The 16,968-nt window shown below is 36.3% G+C and overlaps 1 protein-coding gene across 1 annotated transcript; it reads right to left on the bottom strand.

Moving 5' to 3' along the window:
- Window positions 1–1,750: 1,750 nt before the first annotated feature.
- On the bottom strand, window positions 1,751–16,266 carry ZNF148 (zinc finger protein 148). Its single transcript, XM_009996026.1, has 6 exons — window positions 15,927–16,266; window positions 14,594–14,719; window positions 11,421–11,544; window positions 10,670–10,753; window positions 4,607–4,725; window positions 1,751–4,287 (listed from the first exon to the last, which is right to left on the bottom strand). Exons 1-6 carry the CDS (start codon window positions 16,254–16,256, stop codon window positions 2,695–2,697), a joined length of 2,376 nt encoding a protein of 791 aa, XP_009994328.1. The 5' UTR covers window positions 16,257–16,266; the 3' UTR covers window positions 1,751–2,694.
- Between the last annotated feature and the right edge of the window lie 702 nt (window positions 16,267–16,968).

Genomic DNA, 16,968 nt, shown 5'->3' with positions numbered 1-16,968 from the left:
TCACTCTGTCCAACAGCTTGCTCACTCACACACCCAAGCAGTGGTTCCTAGGTGTGAGGATGGCATGGAGAGAGATGCTCCTACTCCTCAATCACATTCTCAGAGCAGAGGATCAAAGCAGTAAGGTTTTAAAATAAAGCTGAGTCAGTCTCCTTTGGGAGAAACAGGCTTTATTCCTCTTACCTCCCCACAGTGCTGAAGACATGCACTAATAATCTAGCCCTTTTGATTCCTTTTGGCTTTTGCTGCTTGTTGTATTTATCAAGTAGCACTACTAACGGCAATCCACTTGCAGCAACAGGGCACTAGAACAAGGATGCCAACAGAGTATATTTTCAGGCAGCACAAGGTAGGATGTCATGGAACTGAAGCACCAAAAGTGAAACACGTATTACAAGAGGTGCCTTCCTGGGATATAGGGGCTGTAAGTATTGTATCTGTGCAAACTAGACTGGAAAGTCAAAAAACCAAACTGACCATCAAGGAAGAAAAACAGAGACACAAATTGGTTTAAAAACATTTTTTAAAATAAATTTGTTTACATGTATCGTTAATAATCCATAAGGAATTTACTCTTCCTCCCTTGATGCTTATTCTTAATGCATACCAAATATTCAGACAAAACTACTGGTGAGTCATAGCACGCTGAAACACCTTCCTATATTATACACAGGGTCAATGATCAAAACAGAACTTGATTCCTTCTACAAGTACTAAGTAAGAAGTCTGCATGAATTGTGATTCTTGTCAATATAAGAAGCAAGCTGTGGATAACAAGTATACTTTCTCCCTCAACTCTACCAAGTTAGTGCTGTAACAGTGATACCATATGGAAAACAGACACAGGGGGATCAGTTTCCCAGTACTGAAAATTAAGAAAAATATTGCTACTGCTTTGGGAAGAGGTGGGAACTGTTCTATGCTTCTATGTCCTGCTCAAGTCCTGTCTTTTAAGACAGGATACATTTTAGGCCCTTGAAATGCAGTCTCTTCTAGCTGATGGCTTCATCTGAGAGATAGCAGCTAGCAATAGTGCTGTAAAAGGATGTATGTAATCCTGTTTAAAAAAACAAACCAAAATATATACATACATACCTATACATACACTTGTGTGTGTGTGTGTTTTTCCCTGGTTAATCTGCCTACATTAGGCTGAAACTGCCTTAAACTACCAGACAGTGTCCCTTTAGGGAAGGTGCAATAGAATGAACATACAGTTCAAAAATCTGTAACTTGTTAACTTAAACTACACAATAGTTATGCTACTCAAATCTTACCACCTTAAGAATGCACACAGATCTACTTATCGTACCATACTGCATACTTCAAGACAAAGTACTATTCAAAAAAAACATATTAATGGTACAGGGATAAACTTTGTAGTTTATTTATACTGTGAAATGCAACAAAAACTTCTGATCACTCGCCTATGCTGGAAAAAGAAACCCTGTTCACTAGCATTGCTCACCGATTTTGGTTGGTAAAATTGTCATGACTTTCACTAAGCAAACACTAAAAAGACAGAGAATTTGAATGCCCACTTCTTCAGCTTTTGGGGATACTTCAATAAATGTAATGACCCTAATTGTCAAAATTCTAGACAAGAGAATTAAAAGTTTTTACAGAAGCTAAGACCACCCAATCTCCATGTAAACTGAAAAGAGGCATTGGTATGGCTGTATGAGATGAAAATGATGCAACCATATCAAACCTAAAAAATGCTTTTATTTTTTTTTTTTTTTTGAAATCAAAACCCATCAAGTTGACTAAGTGCTCTACATTAATCATTATGAGTATGGAGGGTAAAGTACAATTAAGCTTTTAAATCTTGGAATACACAGTTTGTGTAAGCATGATGCAGTTGGGAATGTCATCTACAGAGTATTTTAACTAAAACTTCAAAATCTTGATATCTGCATATGAAAAAGTCATTTAAAAGTTACATCTAGATTCAGCTGTACAAAGAAATACACGTTACTTCAGGAATGAAGTAAAGGCTTTAGCAGTTAGGCATTTTGCTTAAAAAAGTTTTGTAAGTATTTTAAATTAATTAGACTTTTAAATAGTAGAGTTAAGTCTATCAGAATTCATTTTTTCCTCCAAACACAACCCAAGGTAATGCAAAGCAGAAACAAAGGGCACACGGTCTAAAACCATTTTTGAGATGGAAGAAAGATTATCTTTCTAGAAAATGCCATCTTTTAAAGCCATATTTGCTTGACTTTGAAACTTACTGTTTATTCTGTGTACATGTTGCTTCCCTGCTGAAGAGCACTGACTATGCTGACAAGCTTAGAAATGACAATATGAATAGTATCAGACAATAAACTGTTCTCCCAAAGCATACAAGGAAACCAGTAAGAAAACAATCATGGGGGAAAGTCTTACCTGGGGCTTTGTTTATTTTAAATTTCATAGAAGGTAAAATATTTTCTGTATTCAAACAAGTGAATAATAAACTGCCTTTGACAGGGACATCAACATCAGGCAGTTCAATGACTGGTGACTAACCAAAAAAAAAAAAAAAAAGAATAAAAACAGAAAAAGAAAGAAGCAGTTATTGGTCTTGCTAATATCAGCTTACTTTTGTTTTAACATAGCGCTCTTAAAAGCTGTACAGAACTCCACCTTATACAGAGCAACCCCCTTTTGACAAATGTGTTCTAAAGTGCCAGAATTATTTACAAATATCTCTTAGCCAAAAGTCTGGCCCGTTGTGGCATCAGGTGAAGAAGTCATCCCAGCTCTGCTATCATTTACATTCACCAAGGGAAATTCTGGGAAATCAGCACTTGTCCCTGGTCCCCGAAGGTTCACCTGTCCGTTGGCAGTGCTAAACTGAGATGATATTCCAGCTCTTGCCCCATGGTACTGAGCCCTAAAGGGCTGCTCAAAGGAACTAATTTGATATGCTTGATGAACAGGCTGTGCCTCTGCTTTCTTCTGAGAAGTTACTTGATCCAAGAAGTCCTGTGTAGAGGAGGAAGAAGAATGATTTGCCTCATCACCTGAAAAGGGAAAAGGGTGCTGCGAATCACTAACCATTAGTCCAAAATGAGACTTGTCTGGAGTTGTTCTCAATGGAGAGTTCATTCCCGCTCGAAAGCTGTTGACGGGTATAGACGTGTAGACCTTCTCCATGGAAGGAAATGCTGGCTGGGTTGTAAGAGTCTGGTTATCAGTCACAAAATTAAGGCTCGGGTTGTTCAAATAGGCATCATTTTGGCTAGTTCTGTCCAAAGCTTGTTGTAAAAACTTTGAATACTCTTGTAACATACTAGCTTTATCTGATGAGGAAGCCTGAGAGCTTGTTCCAACAGTCTCAGATTGGGTGACCTCAGATACTTCAGAAGAATTGATTGATATACTGGAGGTCACCTCAGTGTCAGCGACACTGAAAGATATCTCATGTTGTCCATTAGGTTTGTGTGAATAATGATCTAATAGAGTTTGAAGTACCTCATCTGGAATGACATTTTTGTCATGGTTACCTTTAATTTCAACATTCAGTGCCTGTGTGTCCAATATGGAGGCTGTAGTAGTATCATCAATGACGCTGGCCACAGCTGCCTGTGTTACCGAAGGTTGAGATGCTATGGTACTTACATTCAAGGCATATTCTCTACTGCTATTACTCGTTGCTTGTAGATACCTCTTTTTCTTTAAAAACTGCATTGCATCATCATAATTAGTGCTGCTGTGTACAGGTTTACTGGGCCCTTCCTGTAATGTGTCAACTTGATCAATGTCAGCATTACCTTCAGAGTCCAGTAAACTTTGCTTATCCACCAGATCAAAGGCATACTTTGAGACCTTGTTGTCTTCATATGTAGATAAAGGTGAAATGGTTTGACTTTGCTCAAGTGGCTGTTTCAGACTCCTCTTGCTGTTAACTTTTTTGAGAACGAGCTTCGGTGGGTGTATTTCTCCAGAATTTGCTTCCTCCAAGTGTGACCCGCTGACAGAAGAGTGTGGCATCTCAACAGCATATTCCGCCACCATATACTCATCTTTTACTTTAGTACTAGAAGAGTACAGAGACAAATAGTCATTCTTGTCCTTCTTCTGTTCTGATTTATCTGTACTCTCCTTATCCCCAGATTTTGTTTTCTCTGTTTTCTGCCTTTTCTTCTTTGGCAAGGAGCTGTCTTTCAGAGGCGTAGAGAACCCAGAATCTTCCTCCGATGACAAGAAGCCAACTTTGGTGGCACTTCTGTTGGGCTTCTTGTCACGGTTCTCATGGCACATACGCTTGTGCTTCAGCACACGATCAGTCCTGGAGAAATACTGCAAAAGATTGGGATTCTTATTATTATAGAAAAAGAAATATATTAGCAGAAAGTTCATTCCAACCAAGTTACTTCAAAATTCATCCACTCTACTGACTCCTAATGTAGTGTCAAACAACATATAATCAATAAAATCAAGCACAGACAGCTGTGACTCCGTTCAACCTGTGCACAAAGACCACCCACTTTAACAGAAAAAATACATTAGACACTTATTTGTATGCAGATGACTACAGCCTCCAGAGAAAAGTCCTATCTGTACTACTTGGGAATTGACTGGTGTTTTAACTGGGAAAGATCTCACTACACCATCTTACCTGCAAACAATATTCACATTGGTAAGGCTTCTCTCCACTGTGAGTTCTTTTGTGCCTTTCCATGTGATACTTCTGAATAAACCTCATACCACATTCATCACAACGAAATGGCTTCTCACCTGATACAAAAAAGAAAAGAAAAAAGTAGTAATATTAATCTAAAATAATAAAACTATGTTCTTCCAATACAATCATCAAGCCAAATACTATGTTCCCTATTAGAAGTAATAAATAAGAGGACTTAGTCTGTTGCTATTGAAAAATAACATGGAGCTTGTTCCCATTGATATTTTCCCAGGACTCAGTAGCTGATGCTTCAAAATCATGGTAAGCTTTTACACTAAAAACCTTTAAAACTAGATTATCTCCCCTTCTTTCTATTATAGGTGCAGACATCTGTCTGAAACCTCACAAATTAAGAATAAGAAATACAACATTCCTAAACTGCTGCTACATAATAATTACTTTTTTTTTTTTTTAGGAGACAAGTGTCTATGAAAATACCTCCATTCTCTCAACAACTCATTTTACTCAAACCCATCCCTTCTCTAAGAGAATTGTACATTTCCAAGCTTTTAATTTAAAATTTTGTAGGATACTATGTATTTTCTGTATTTTTTTCCCCTTATCTGTATTTAGAGTTGAAATAACTATTCTGAAATAAACATATAACATTTTTGCTGGAAGCAAAAAAAATATTTTTTAAAAAAATAAATTAAGTAATTCATTAAAAATTATCATATTTAAAAATTAAGCTGAAAACAAGAAACCTCTGTAGCTGGACACTGGCAAAATCACAGGTTTTCCCATTTGGCTGTTTTGGTTGTTTGGGTTATGTTTTACTTTCATGAAATATTTTTTCAGAAAATATTCACTGCCCTGAATTCATCTTCAGTTTTCCCTTATTTTTCCTCACAGGGAAGCCATGGCATGATATTTTCAGAACCTTATCTTTCTTATAGCTTTTTTCCTCACATCTTCCCTCTGAAATGCTTATTTCCTAGGTTTCTCTGACAAAACCTAAAGTTCCCAGTGCATTGAAAAGTCAGGTTTGCTTTTTCAGAAGTTCACTATTATTTAATAGAACTCACCATGGACAACAGCAATCTTTCCCCTTAATATTTACTATGAAATCTTTTTAATGGACATAAGATACCAGGGATTGTCTTGACAGCATCTGTCAACATTCTCTTTGTTCTGGATACTGTACTGATTTTTGGGATATAAACCATCTATCTTTCTTTTCCAGAAATACGCAGCGTATTTATATTTTTCTGAGGTAGTTTTATTCTTTTAAATTATTTTATTAACCAATTGAATTACATTATTACTAATAATTTAATTATTAAAATGTTAATACATTTAATTTCATTATTTACATTGCATATTTTCCATTTAGAATAGAGCTATTCAGCCACCTCCTTCTACAAATGGAAACAGGGTACCTTAAAATAAGATGCCTGTATTTACAGCAACTAGAATGGGAAATATCTGTATCACTCACAACATTTCCTCCAAAGTCAGATCACTAGTGCTCAGAGTTTCAAATTTCTTAATTCCAAGCAATTTCTAAATCTCTTTCTTTGTAAGCCCATGCCCTATTTCCAATTATTAATTCGTGCCTCTCCACGTAGCTTCTCAGCCAATCCTTTTTTTGGATGAAATAATTCATATTTATTATCTCCTAAACCAAATTATCTCCTCTTCTAAGGTCTCTCAACTTCCATCAGTTCTTTTTCTACAGGCTCAGAAACTCAGCTTCCTAACTTTCACATTTAGTCAGAGACCAACTTTTACCTTCTCTTGCCTCTTAATAATCACTACGAAGTTCTGCTTTTTTCAGCACCCTTTATAAATTATAACGCCTATCACAGAATCCTCCTTAGTACTGTCTATAAACAAACCCTCCTCTCTGCTCTATTCCTAAACTTTCAAACTCCAGTTCCACTCTTCATGTTCTCTATTTCTCAGGCTATGGTGGTTTACCTGCACCAAACCTGTCGAGACTTTCTGTATCAAATTCCAATCCCTGTTTTCATTTTTCAAGAAGATGAGGCAGGAGGTTTCAGTCCCGTTGCTCTCGTTTAATGCACAGGAACCTTCTATTCCTAATGACAATTTCTTAAGCTTATTACTTACTGTTCTTTCCTTTTGCTCCACTATTCTACTTTGCCCTTTCCTTAAGCAGTCCCTTTGAACAACACTCCTTCCGTTGTCTGGAAGTTTGTTTTCACATCTTCAACTTTTTTAGAGAAAGAAGCAGCTGTTTGGGATGAAAACTATACTGAGCCTTACAGAAGTCAGAGAATCAAGACACCTCAGTCCTGTTCTAGCTTTGAAGAGCCCTCTAAGGAGCTACCCTGCTATCCCAGGAAGGTTCAAACACAGAGCACTTCATTGCTGCACTTACCTCCAGCCTTACATCCATCCCTGTAAGCGACCGGTCACACAGTGCCTTAACATCTGTCTACTCATGCTGCCATTTACTGGCAGCAGATTCCCCCTGCTATTTTTTTTTTCCTTTTCCAAGGCTTAAATAGGGCCAAACAGGGCTTCTGAGGTTTTTCAGTGCAGAGGACTACCAACACCAGCTACCTGGGAGACTTGGAGAGTGTATACAAAGGCACTGCTGGCCATGCCTCAACAGGAAGAAAAGTTTGGGGGCACTGCCCTTAATTACTCAGTACAACACAGAATGTAATCTTTTTCTGTAGGATTCCAGAACACTCTGGAACTAAGATTAAGAAACACGCTGTGAAACTGATAACATACTTAATTCTTGCTTTAATCTTCATAAGGAAGATAATATTAGAAAAAGATTAAAAAGTAATATGCAGATATGCAACCTACAATAATTTCTTCCTAGCAAAAGCCTGAAACTTAAGATGCCTTCAAAAATTCTGTTGTACTTTTCAAACAGAATCTATCACAAATGCAGGAGATCATTAATAATAAACTTTTGCTAATGCAGGGAGAAAGCAGGACATATTTTCCTGAAATGTCTTGGTGAGTGGGAAAGAATCAGATGTGGAAAAAAAAGAGTCATAATTTAAAAATACAATACAATATGCATTATTTACCAAAACAGTCTATGTTTTGTGTCTACACTGGAAATCTATTAAAACTGAGCAACAGAAACTATTTATAAAGTATAGTACAAATGCTGTGTGTATGAAGGCTGGAACAATTATAAACCCCCAGGCACTTTAAAATCTAAACAGACAAAATACAAATTATAAAATACCAAAGAAGGCAATAAAAAAGCAGCAGGACTGAATACTATGACACTTGAACTGTTACCCCCAATGTTGCTTTATTACTTTATATTTTTTTAATGTAATCTCATTATTTGTGTTTAAAATAGAAAGCAGTGTGGGTTATAGAACTGGGAATGAATGCATGAGTGAGTAAGGTGTATAGAAATATCTCTAAGGAAAAGGAAATCAGACATATTTGGAAGAAAAAAAACCCAACAAAACAAAAACCCCACAAAACTCAAACATTCAGCGTCTTCATGAACCTAGTAAACTCAATATATGAAAATATTTGTGTACCAATGACACTTGCCTCTCTTACAACTGACATGGTGATTTTCTGTACCATTAGGGACAAGTTTAGCAGCAGGGTTCTAGTACTGCTGCTCTCCTCTATATGCAATTACTTCTAGTAAGTGAATTTTGTATTAATGTAATGTCTGCTTTTAGATGCAACTATTTAATTATTTACACAGAAAAAGGCTGTTCATTGATTGCTTCCTAACTCCATCAAAACATTTCATTTGAAGGAGTGGTTCAGAAAACCAAATTCAAATCACACTGGAACTACCTGGAACATCTCTAAATTCAGGGCTTTTAAAAAGCATAAAATGGGGCTTCCAAGTGTTACCACCACGTCTTCATTTGGTTTAAAACAAACTGGAAAATTTTATAAACATCTTTAAAAGAGCAAGAAACAATCTATTCTTCATCAGTGTTTTGAACACTGTACAAAAGCTGGTGCTAAAAGCAGCTATTCAGAGAGATAAAAATGCAAACTAAAAAAGAAAAAAAATGCAGTATAGAATTGAAAAGGAGTATTTCTAAAAAGAGTATGAATAATCCAAAGAGAGCTCTCCTTTACTTCCATGCCAGTGAAAGGCAGGCCCACTGTTTGCCTTCTGGTGAGAAGGCAGCTAAAAATGTAGCTTCTCTGGATGGGTTCCATTCTGCAGTCCTGAACAACAGTGTAATGTGACACAAACAGCTCCAGCCTAATAGTGAATATTGTCATATAGAAGTGAAAGCACGGACACATATGTAGAATGCCAATTAGCTACACTATAAGTGGGCAAGTCAAAAATTAAGCTAGTAGTGAAATACTTGCTAACCAAATGGACTTGAAGAAAGCTTTTTCCACTCCTGCAAGCTGGGTCTTACATGTTTTATCCTAAGTAGTTGTTACCTAGGAAAAGGCTCATAATTCAACAATTTAAACACAATCACCATCTTCAGTTTTCTGAGAAACAACCAAACTACACCTCAAGATGCTGAGGAAAGGAGGAAAACATAGTTACGGAAAAAGTCAGACAACAATATGGTTAATTTGTTAAGAGGCTGGGCTAACCTAAGATTTGTATGTCTTATATGTAAGAGCTGGCAAAATAACCTCCAACCCCACCACCACCACACCCTCCCTCCAAAGCTTACAATCAAAACACAATTCTTATTAGAGCTAGAAGTTGAATTTAAAAAGATAATTATATCCCTTTATAAAGTATTTGCAATCAAGCATTAATTAACTATTGCCCAGACTCATTTTCAAAGCCACGTACAGGGAATTATCCTCATTCTTTAAAAAAAAATTGTAAATCTTCTGAAAAAATGTGAAGACTGCACTTCAATATTTGCCTTTTTTGGCAGGGGGTGGGCAGATAGATGGAAGAGAGTGAATGAGCATTCTTTCCAAGAATAATATCTACACAAAGTGAAGGCAGCATGGTTCACCAATTCAGAGCCAGAGGAAAGACTAGGAACAGAACAAAGACACTGGACAGAAGAATGGAGGACTCTTCTGTGGCTGACTGGCTGAAGGAAACCTACTTAGTCTGGACTCATGGCAACGTAGGATACAAAAATCCCATAAACAACAGGGCATTTGTGCATGTAAGTCCCTGTACACTGCTCCGAAAATTCATTTTGCAGAGGTTTTTTCTCCCTCTCAACTCTTACACATGCACACACTGCACTGCGTGTTAGTAGCTTTCATATCCATTTAAATGCTACAGCCAAGAAACACTGTGCACATTCACCAGCTCTGCTTTTCTGAAAGAGGCTGAGAAATTGGCATCTAGTCCAAAGGGACCATATTACAAAATATTTAAAGAAGGATTGAAAGGCCATGCACCAAAATGCCAAAAACCCAATGAAGCCAAACCTGTTAAAGAATGTGGTTTTGTGCAGTGCAAGAAGATAAAAAAATAAACATGTATAAACTTCAGCTCTCTTTGGTTTAAAATTTTGGGCCTTATTTGACCTATACTGTGTAGTTTTAAACTAAGGTCCTTATTTTTAGAACAGTTCTGAATTAAATCTTTAAGAAAAAAAAAAAAAAAAAGTGAAAAGTAAAACTGATACTAATACCCTTGGGGTTAGGCATTTTGGCCATTTTAGTCCTGGCACTTTTCCATCAAATTCCAAAGTAAATAAATAAATAAATAAATCTACTTATAAAGTAATTTGGAAGCCCACGTTGTCTGAATTAACTTGATACAAAAACAAGACAGAACTTATTAACAAACCTTGACTTTTATGAATGCACAAACTTCAGTATTTGCTACTCTGGGGTTATTTATAGAATACTACTTAAGATTTGCTTACTATTGTTTATACTCACTTTACAGCCAAAGAAAAGTGGAGCAAGCTGAAAGTACAAAACTAATTTATTTTTTCAAGTTTTATAACATCTGCTAAGTTAAAACAAACTACAACAGGGTTTTAGGCTGCATACTTATTACCAGAAACCTTGCCTGAGTGGGGAAACAGTTTTTAAGCACGCCAGTAAAGATACTCAAGGCACTATACTCACCAGTATGAATCTTCTCATGCCTCTGTAGCAGGTACTTCTGTATGAAACGCATGTCGCACTGACTGCACTGAAATGGTTTTTCACCTTGAACAATATAATTCCACATCCATCAGTTAATAACTATACACTGTTGTTTCTGATAACTACTTTTGAGGAATATTAAAATGTCTATTAAAAAAAACCAGCATCTGAGCGAATTCCAAAAATACTCTCATACCATAAAAAACATTAGCCTTACTAAGTATATGAACTGCAGAATTCTTTCCATGATCCTAAGAGTCACATTAAGACTAGCATGGAGGAGTGATCTGAAATGGCTGTAATATCCTCATGAACAAGACCAATCATGATGCTGGCACAGACTGCATTCAGGATACTGGCAAGCTATGATAATAGTAAGTACCTTTTGCACTTCTCCGAACCAGAGAGATACCTCATTGGGCAAATAAGCAGCCGGAGTACATTTTACAAAGGGGTCAATTTTGGCACTTAGGCTACAAGTCAACCCATTACTTTCTGATAAAGAAAGAAAAGAAACCTTGTAAACAGTTACATGGTTTATTAAACATATGTTGATTTTGGTTTTTTTTTCTGGTATTCTTTTGACACTTTGGTGCATGGAATCTCTAAGCTTAGATGCCAAGTTAGCTGGACTCTTAGAACTGAAATTCGCATAGAGCTGAAAACATTTTTAACATAAGTAAACAACTCTTTATATAGCAGAAAAGACAAATTTGAAGTCAAGCAGTACCTGTATGAATGAAGACATGTCTCTGTAAATGGTAGTTGGTTCTAAAGGCAGCATTGCAATGCGCACAAACATGAGATTTGGGGGTTTTCAGACCAAGTGATCCATCCTCATTTATTGTAAGGATCTATTTTAAAAAGAGTAAAATTTGTTCTCACACTACCCTCTAAAGATATCTTATTAACTACAAAAAAACCCAAAACATTAATATTTTTCGAGGCAGAAAATCGAAATATTTCAGGTAAACAATGATCATTTCTACAAAGCTATGTGTTAGGCTTTCAATATACATTTCCAATTGCAGTCCAATCCAACTTGTGTCTTCTTGTGTACTGAGATATTTCAACAGGACAGAGACAAAAGCAGCTCATGGAAAATCAGCTTAGAGCTCCCCTATTCACAGCTGAGTCACTTTACATGCTATTGTTTACTTTGTCCGTCTGTTGGAAAGGATGCAAAGTAACCAAACCACCTCTGGGCACTGAACCATGGATAAGCATATTTTAAACCACAAATGAAAAGTTATATTCTTTTTTCAAATCATGACCGATAATGTTTGCTAAAAGGCATTAAAACTTATCCAGGATAGTCATACAAATTAGCTACATCTACATAATACCCATAGTTTTGGAGACAAAATTGTATTTTAAAAACCAAAACCCCAAAGCCAAACAACAAAGAAGATTATATTACTCTTCTCCCCTTTTAAGTTTTTTGCTCACTAAAATATTGCTCACTCCATATACATATTAGAGCATCTCTGATGAATTCAACTTGCCACGCAGTTGCTTTACTGTCAAACAAAGCTGCTATTTTCATATACAGTTGAAAAAAAACTTAAATTAAAAAACTGCACCATATCTACCTTATTCAATAAAGCTCATCACAGATTTTCTCTAATATGTCAAAAAGGAAAACAGAACAAAAACCAAACTATCTACTATCTCTGGCAAGAGAATAAGAAAACCAGTAAACAAATTACATTTCTAAAACTCTTACTTAACTTGCAATATAACTATAAAGAAAAGCTTAAGTAACCTTAAGTAAAACAGTTTAGTCCCTTGTTATTAACAAAAACTATAGTCTGCTGGGGAAACACATCTGCAATTTGATTAGCTACAATGTTTTAGGTTCTATGATAATGACAGTAATGAGAAAGGGAGAGTCAATAACTGAAATAGTATCTCTGCAATAGTAGCAAATACTATTATAGCAGGATCTACTTAAACGATTTTTAATTCTGCTGCACCGAAACTCAGCAAGAGTGAAAATCTCAAGCTAACAAATTCTTGTGCATTCACTCTGAAGGACAAGTACATTCATACGTTTGTAAGATTGGTATGTTACAGCTCCAGCAAGTTACAGATACAGACAATTATAAAAACTCTGTTCTGTAACACTGTGCAGTTAATGAAACTGATGGTTATTTAAAATAAACTTAAATATGTTATGAAATGTTTTTTATCTATTATCTTGAAGCTTTCAAATAATTGTGCTGAAAATACACCTATTTCATGATTATACTAAATCTGGGCTATTCTACTGCCTCTATTAATTGTGCAACCTCTTAAACCAAGGAAGTTAATTTTGTCAGTGCAGTTTTTTTTAAATACGAACAACAAAAAAGCGTTTGTGTGTGTCTGTGTGTCTGTGTGTGTGATGTGTGTGCACGTGTGTGTGTGTGTGTGCGTGCATGGGAGAAGGAAAAGGAGACAGGATTCATAAAAGCTATTGACTTTTATTTAAATGACTATATTAATATAAAATTTAAAATGTTTTGGTATGTTAATTGACTTCCATTTGTAAAAGTCCCAGCTGGCTGCCGTTTGGGTGGAAAATTAATCCCAGCACTCTGGGAATACTAACTTAACTGCAGTAGGCTGTCACCTATGTCAGTCCTTCAGCTCCTGCCCTTCTACTCTGACAAATCTGAAGAAAGGGGAAGAGAGACTGAAAAAGAACCTGTTTAACAATTCTCCTGATCATTTTTCAATCTTTTGTCATCTCAAAAAACTAACACTGACGGATTGGAAGATAAAAAGGAAGCATGCAAGTACATGTCTGTAGAAAGAGGGACAGGTGCCCCTCCTACCTTGCAATGTTTCCATGGAAGTGATCTGTGGAGGTACTCAGCCTAAACGTCCTCCTCCTATCAAAGGGGAGAAGTATCTTGATACACATGACTGGGAACCTGCTTCCACACCCAATCTGAAACAATTTCTCAACTTTCCAAGGATACTACAGGTGCAACCTAATTTGACAGTGCTTTGGAGAGGACTATGGGGTCCCTCTCCCAGGCCAACAAAAATGAGGTTTTGGAGTTTTTCTTGGCATTAGGGTGAGTCTTCCCTCAATGTACACTCAGTCTGGGTTGATTTCAGAATAGGTTTATTTTAATGCTGCTGTCTGATCATACATAACTGATTTTTGCCTATCAGAGCAGCCTGTATTTGTTCTATTTTAAGTCTCAAGATTAATACTGGTTTGGGGAATTACTAGAAGATATAACACTGCTACCTCATGAGGTGAAATGATTCTGGTTCTATCTGAAGTGCTTCTCAATAGAAGAAAATTGTTTTCAGACATACAGGGATACATACTCTTCATGAATGGATCTACAAAACAAATTTTGAAGTAACAAACCAGCAGCTATGGTAAGAATCTTTTGATATAAATAAATACATATATGAGATGATTACGACCACAGGAATATTCCCTACTGGTAAGTTATTTTTTATGTATTAGTAAATTTTTTAGAATTTTCAAAACTAGCATTTTAGATTTCTTTTTAAAAACTTTTCACTACTATGCATGAAGCATATAAAATTATCAGGCTCACAGGAAAGCACAACTATTATTAGATAGATACAGAGTAATGATTTATAAATTGTCTACAAAGCTACTGACTCATAATTTCAAAAAAATATTTGGAGAGAGAACTGCCTGGAGAGACAGATGTTAAAATACGTCAAGGGTTCATGTTGCTAAAAAGAGTTCAAAGAAAAACACTGTTATATCAGGTTTTGTTTTGGGTCTCTGTTGAACTTCAGAACTGCATCTTTACTGAGCAAACAAACAATTTCCAGCCTAACTACTTCAAATGCTAATGAAATTAGTCATAGTCAACCAAATCTTCAGGTTCTTTTAATCTTGGTTTTGCCAAATCAATGTCTTACTTTTGCTGGTGAACGCTGTTTTCTTTTCTTCTTTTTCTGCAAATCTACTGGCTCTCGTATTTGTTTTTTGTCTCGTTTCTGTTGGTCAGATGCATCAGTAAAGGTAATTTCTTGCTTTACACTGATCTGTTAAGATACCAAGTGCCAGTTTCAGGTAAGGTTCTCACTACAGAAAAGCAATTTTTCAATTTTAGAAGATGACAAACTGCTGAAACAGAAAACCTTTTTCTAAGGGAATTATCTTGTGGCTTCATTCTTTCAGAAATTTAAGTGAAAGGAATAATAAGTATCTTAAATAAAAAAGGGCATCGTTAATTTCTACAGTGACATTTTGATGTATCTTTTCATTCATCTCCCAATGTCTTTTTTCCTTCTGACCTGTCATGATTTTGAGATCAGTTCTTGTATTAAAATCACTTCCATCTGTAAAACCATTCAGTTTTTCACACCTACTTTACTTTAGTCCATGTGTTGTCAATGCAAGATTTAACGGAATAGTTTATTATATATTTAAGACAGAAGTATTTTTTAAGAAAACAAGAATAGTGCTAAGGAAGTTTGTGGTTTTTTCCAAAAAAAATAATCTGATGTAAACTTCAGGAAAGAGCATGACACTCTTACATTTTTCTAACACCTGAACCACCTGATCTACAGCTAACAGAGTAGTGTTTTAACAATGCTACCTTTCTGCAGATTATTCTTCGCATAGAAGGCTATCTACTTTTAAAGCCCTGGTAATTATCCTTTATGTTTGAAGGGTAACAGTGATGATGTGCCTCATTACAGAGAGATGTTCTGTTTTCAAAAAGGAAGTCATCTATACCCTCTCTGGGAAAGCTGAGGTACACCTTCTATGAGGTATCAAGGAGGGGCATATTTATGGTCATGTATGAAGTGTCACAGTCCAACCTGCAGTGTGAATGCAATTGCTAAGCGTCCACATACTCTGAAAACATCCAAGATGCTTCCTACAGCAAAAGAAGCTAAATAGCACTATGAACAGTAAGCACCATTAAATAACACTATTTATTCTGGTCTGTAGTTACCCTTGAACATTAAATATATTTAAAAGAGCACATTTTAACGCATTACTTCTATGGTAACAGCCTGCTTATAAAATATTTATAAAACAGATACTTAAAGACTATACTTAATTAGCAAAATTTATCCACAGCCAGAGGCAAGTGACATTTTCATAAATAGCATCCATTCATAAATATTTTGATAATCAAAATCCAAACAAGCAATTAATAGATTCTTGCCAGAGTAGGATTAAACTACCAGCTCAAGATTCCTAATAATTTCTCCAATATTTCACAAAGAAATTGCTTACAGGGACATTAACAGCATACTGCAGCCCTTGAGGAAGTCTATCTTGCGTATCCATGTCATCATCATTTTTTACCGTCTCCTCATGGACCATGAGTTCATCATGTGAAATCATCTCTTGCTGTCGAAGTTCACTTTCCTGTAACACTTCGTCTGCTGCCAGAATTTCCTGGTGCGCCATAGTCCGATCTTGAAGTACTGCCTCTTGTCGTTCTCCTGATACTCCAGACTGGTCAGATACTGCACCCATCCCTACCATAGCCCTGGATGACTGCATTTGGTCTATGCCACCACATTTAAGAAATAATCCTCCCAGCTTGTCTTCAATGTTCATTCTTAAGTGCAATAACCTACAAAGAAAGTTTTGATAGTAAACATCTACAATTGGTGCTCTTGCTTACATTTTCTTTTACTTCAAAACATTTTCATAGAACTCAACCAGCACTCAACACACACACATGCACTCCTAGACCCAATATCCGAATAAAAGCAAAATGCTGGATATCTTAGTTCAACATGAAAAGATTATTCCTTTCCCATGTGTACATAATTGAACACCTTCAAATAAAAAGTTTCAAATCAAAGTGCCTTGTGATTATTGGTAAAATTCTGTAATTAAATGATAGCTAATTTCTCCTTCTCATTCCTTAGAAAACTTTTTCGGTGTGTTTTTTTTTCTGTGTGCCCTTTTCACTCTGTTCCCTTTTTCCATGTTGACTGTCTTTTACAAATGCCTCTTTCATATTGCTCCTGTTCTCCCTACTGTCTTGTCCTTTAAGTGCCCTTTCACTGCTGCTACCCCAGGGCATACTGTAGCTTCTGGAACATCTTAATAACCAGAAGTGAGAGAAAACTGGGCTGCATCAAAAAAAGCATGGCCAGTAGGTCAAGGGAGGCAATTCTGCCCCTCTAGTCTGCTCTGATGAGACCCTGCCTGGAGTGCTGTGCCCAGCTCTGGGGTCCTCAGAACAGGACAGACAAGGAGCTGTTGGAGTGAGTCCAGAGGAGGGTGACAAGTGATCAGAGGGCTGGAGCACCTCTCCTAC

This window comes from Chaetura pelagica, unplaced genomic scaffold (assembly GCF_000747805.2).
Source record: "Chaetura pelagica isolate M959 unplaced genomic scaffold, ChaPel_1.0 scaffold3, whole genome shotgun sequence".
NCBI lineage: Eukaryota > Metazoa > Chordata > Aves > Apodiformes > Apodidae > Chaetura > Chaetura pelagica.
The sequence above is the reverse complement of the archived record's forward strand: the minus strand, read 5'-3'. Positions and strand labels throughout refer to the sequence as shown.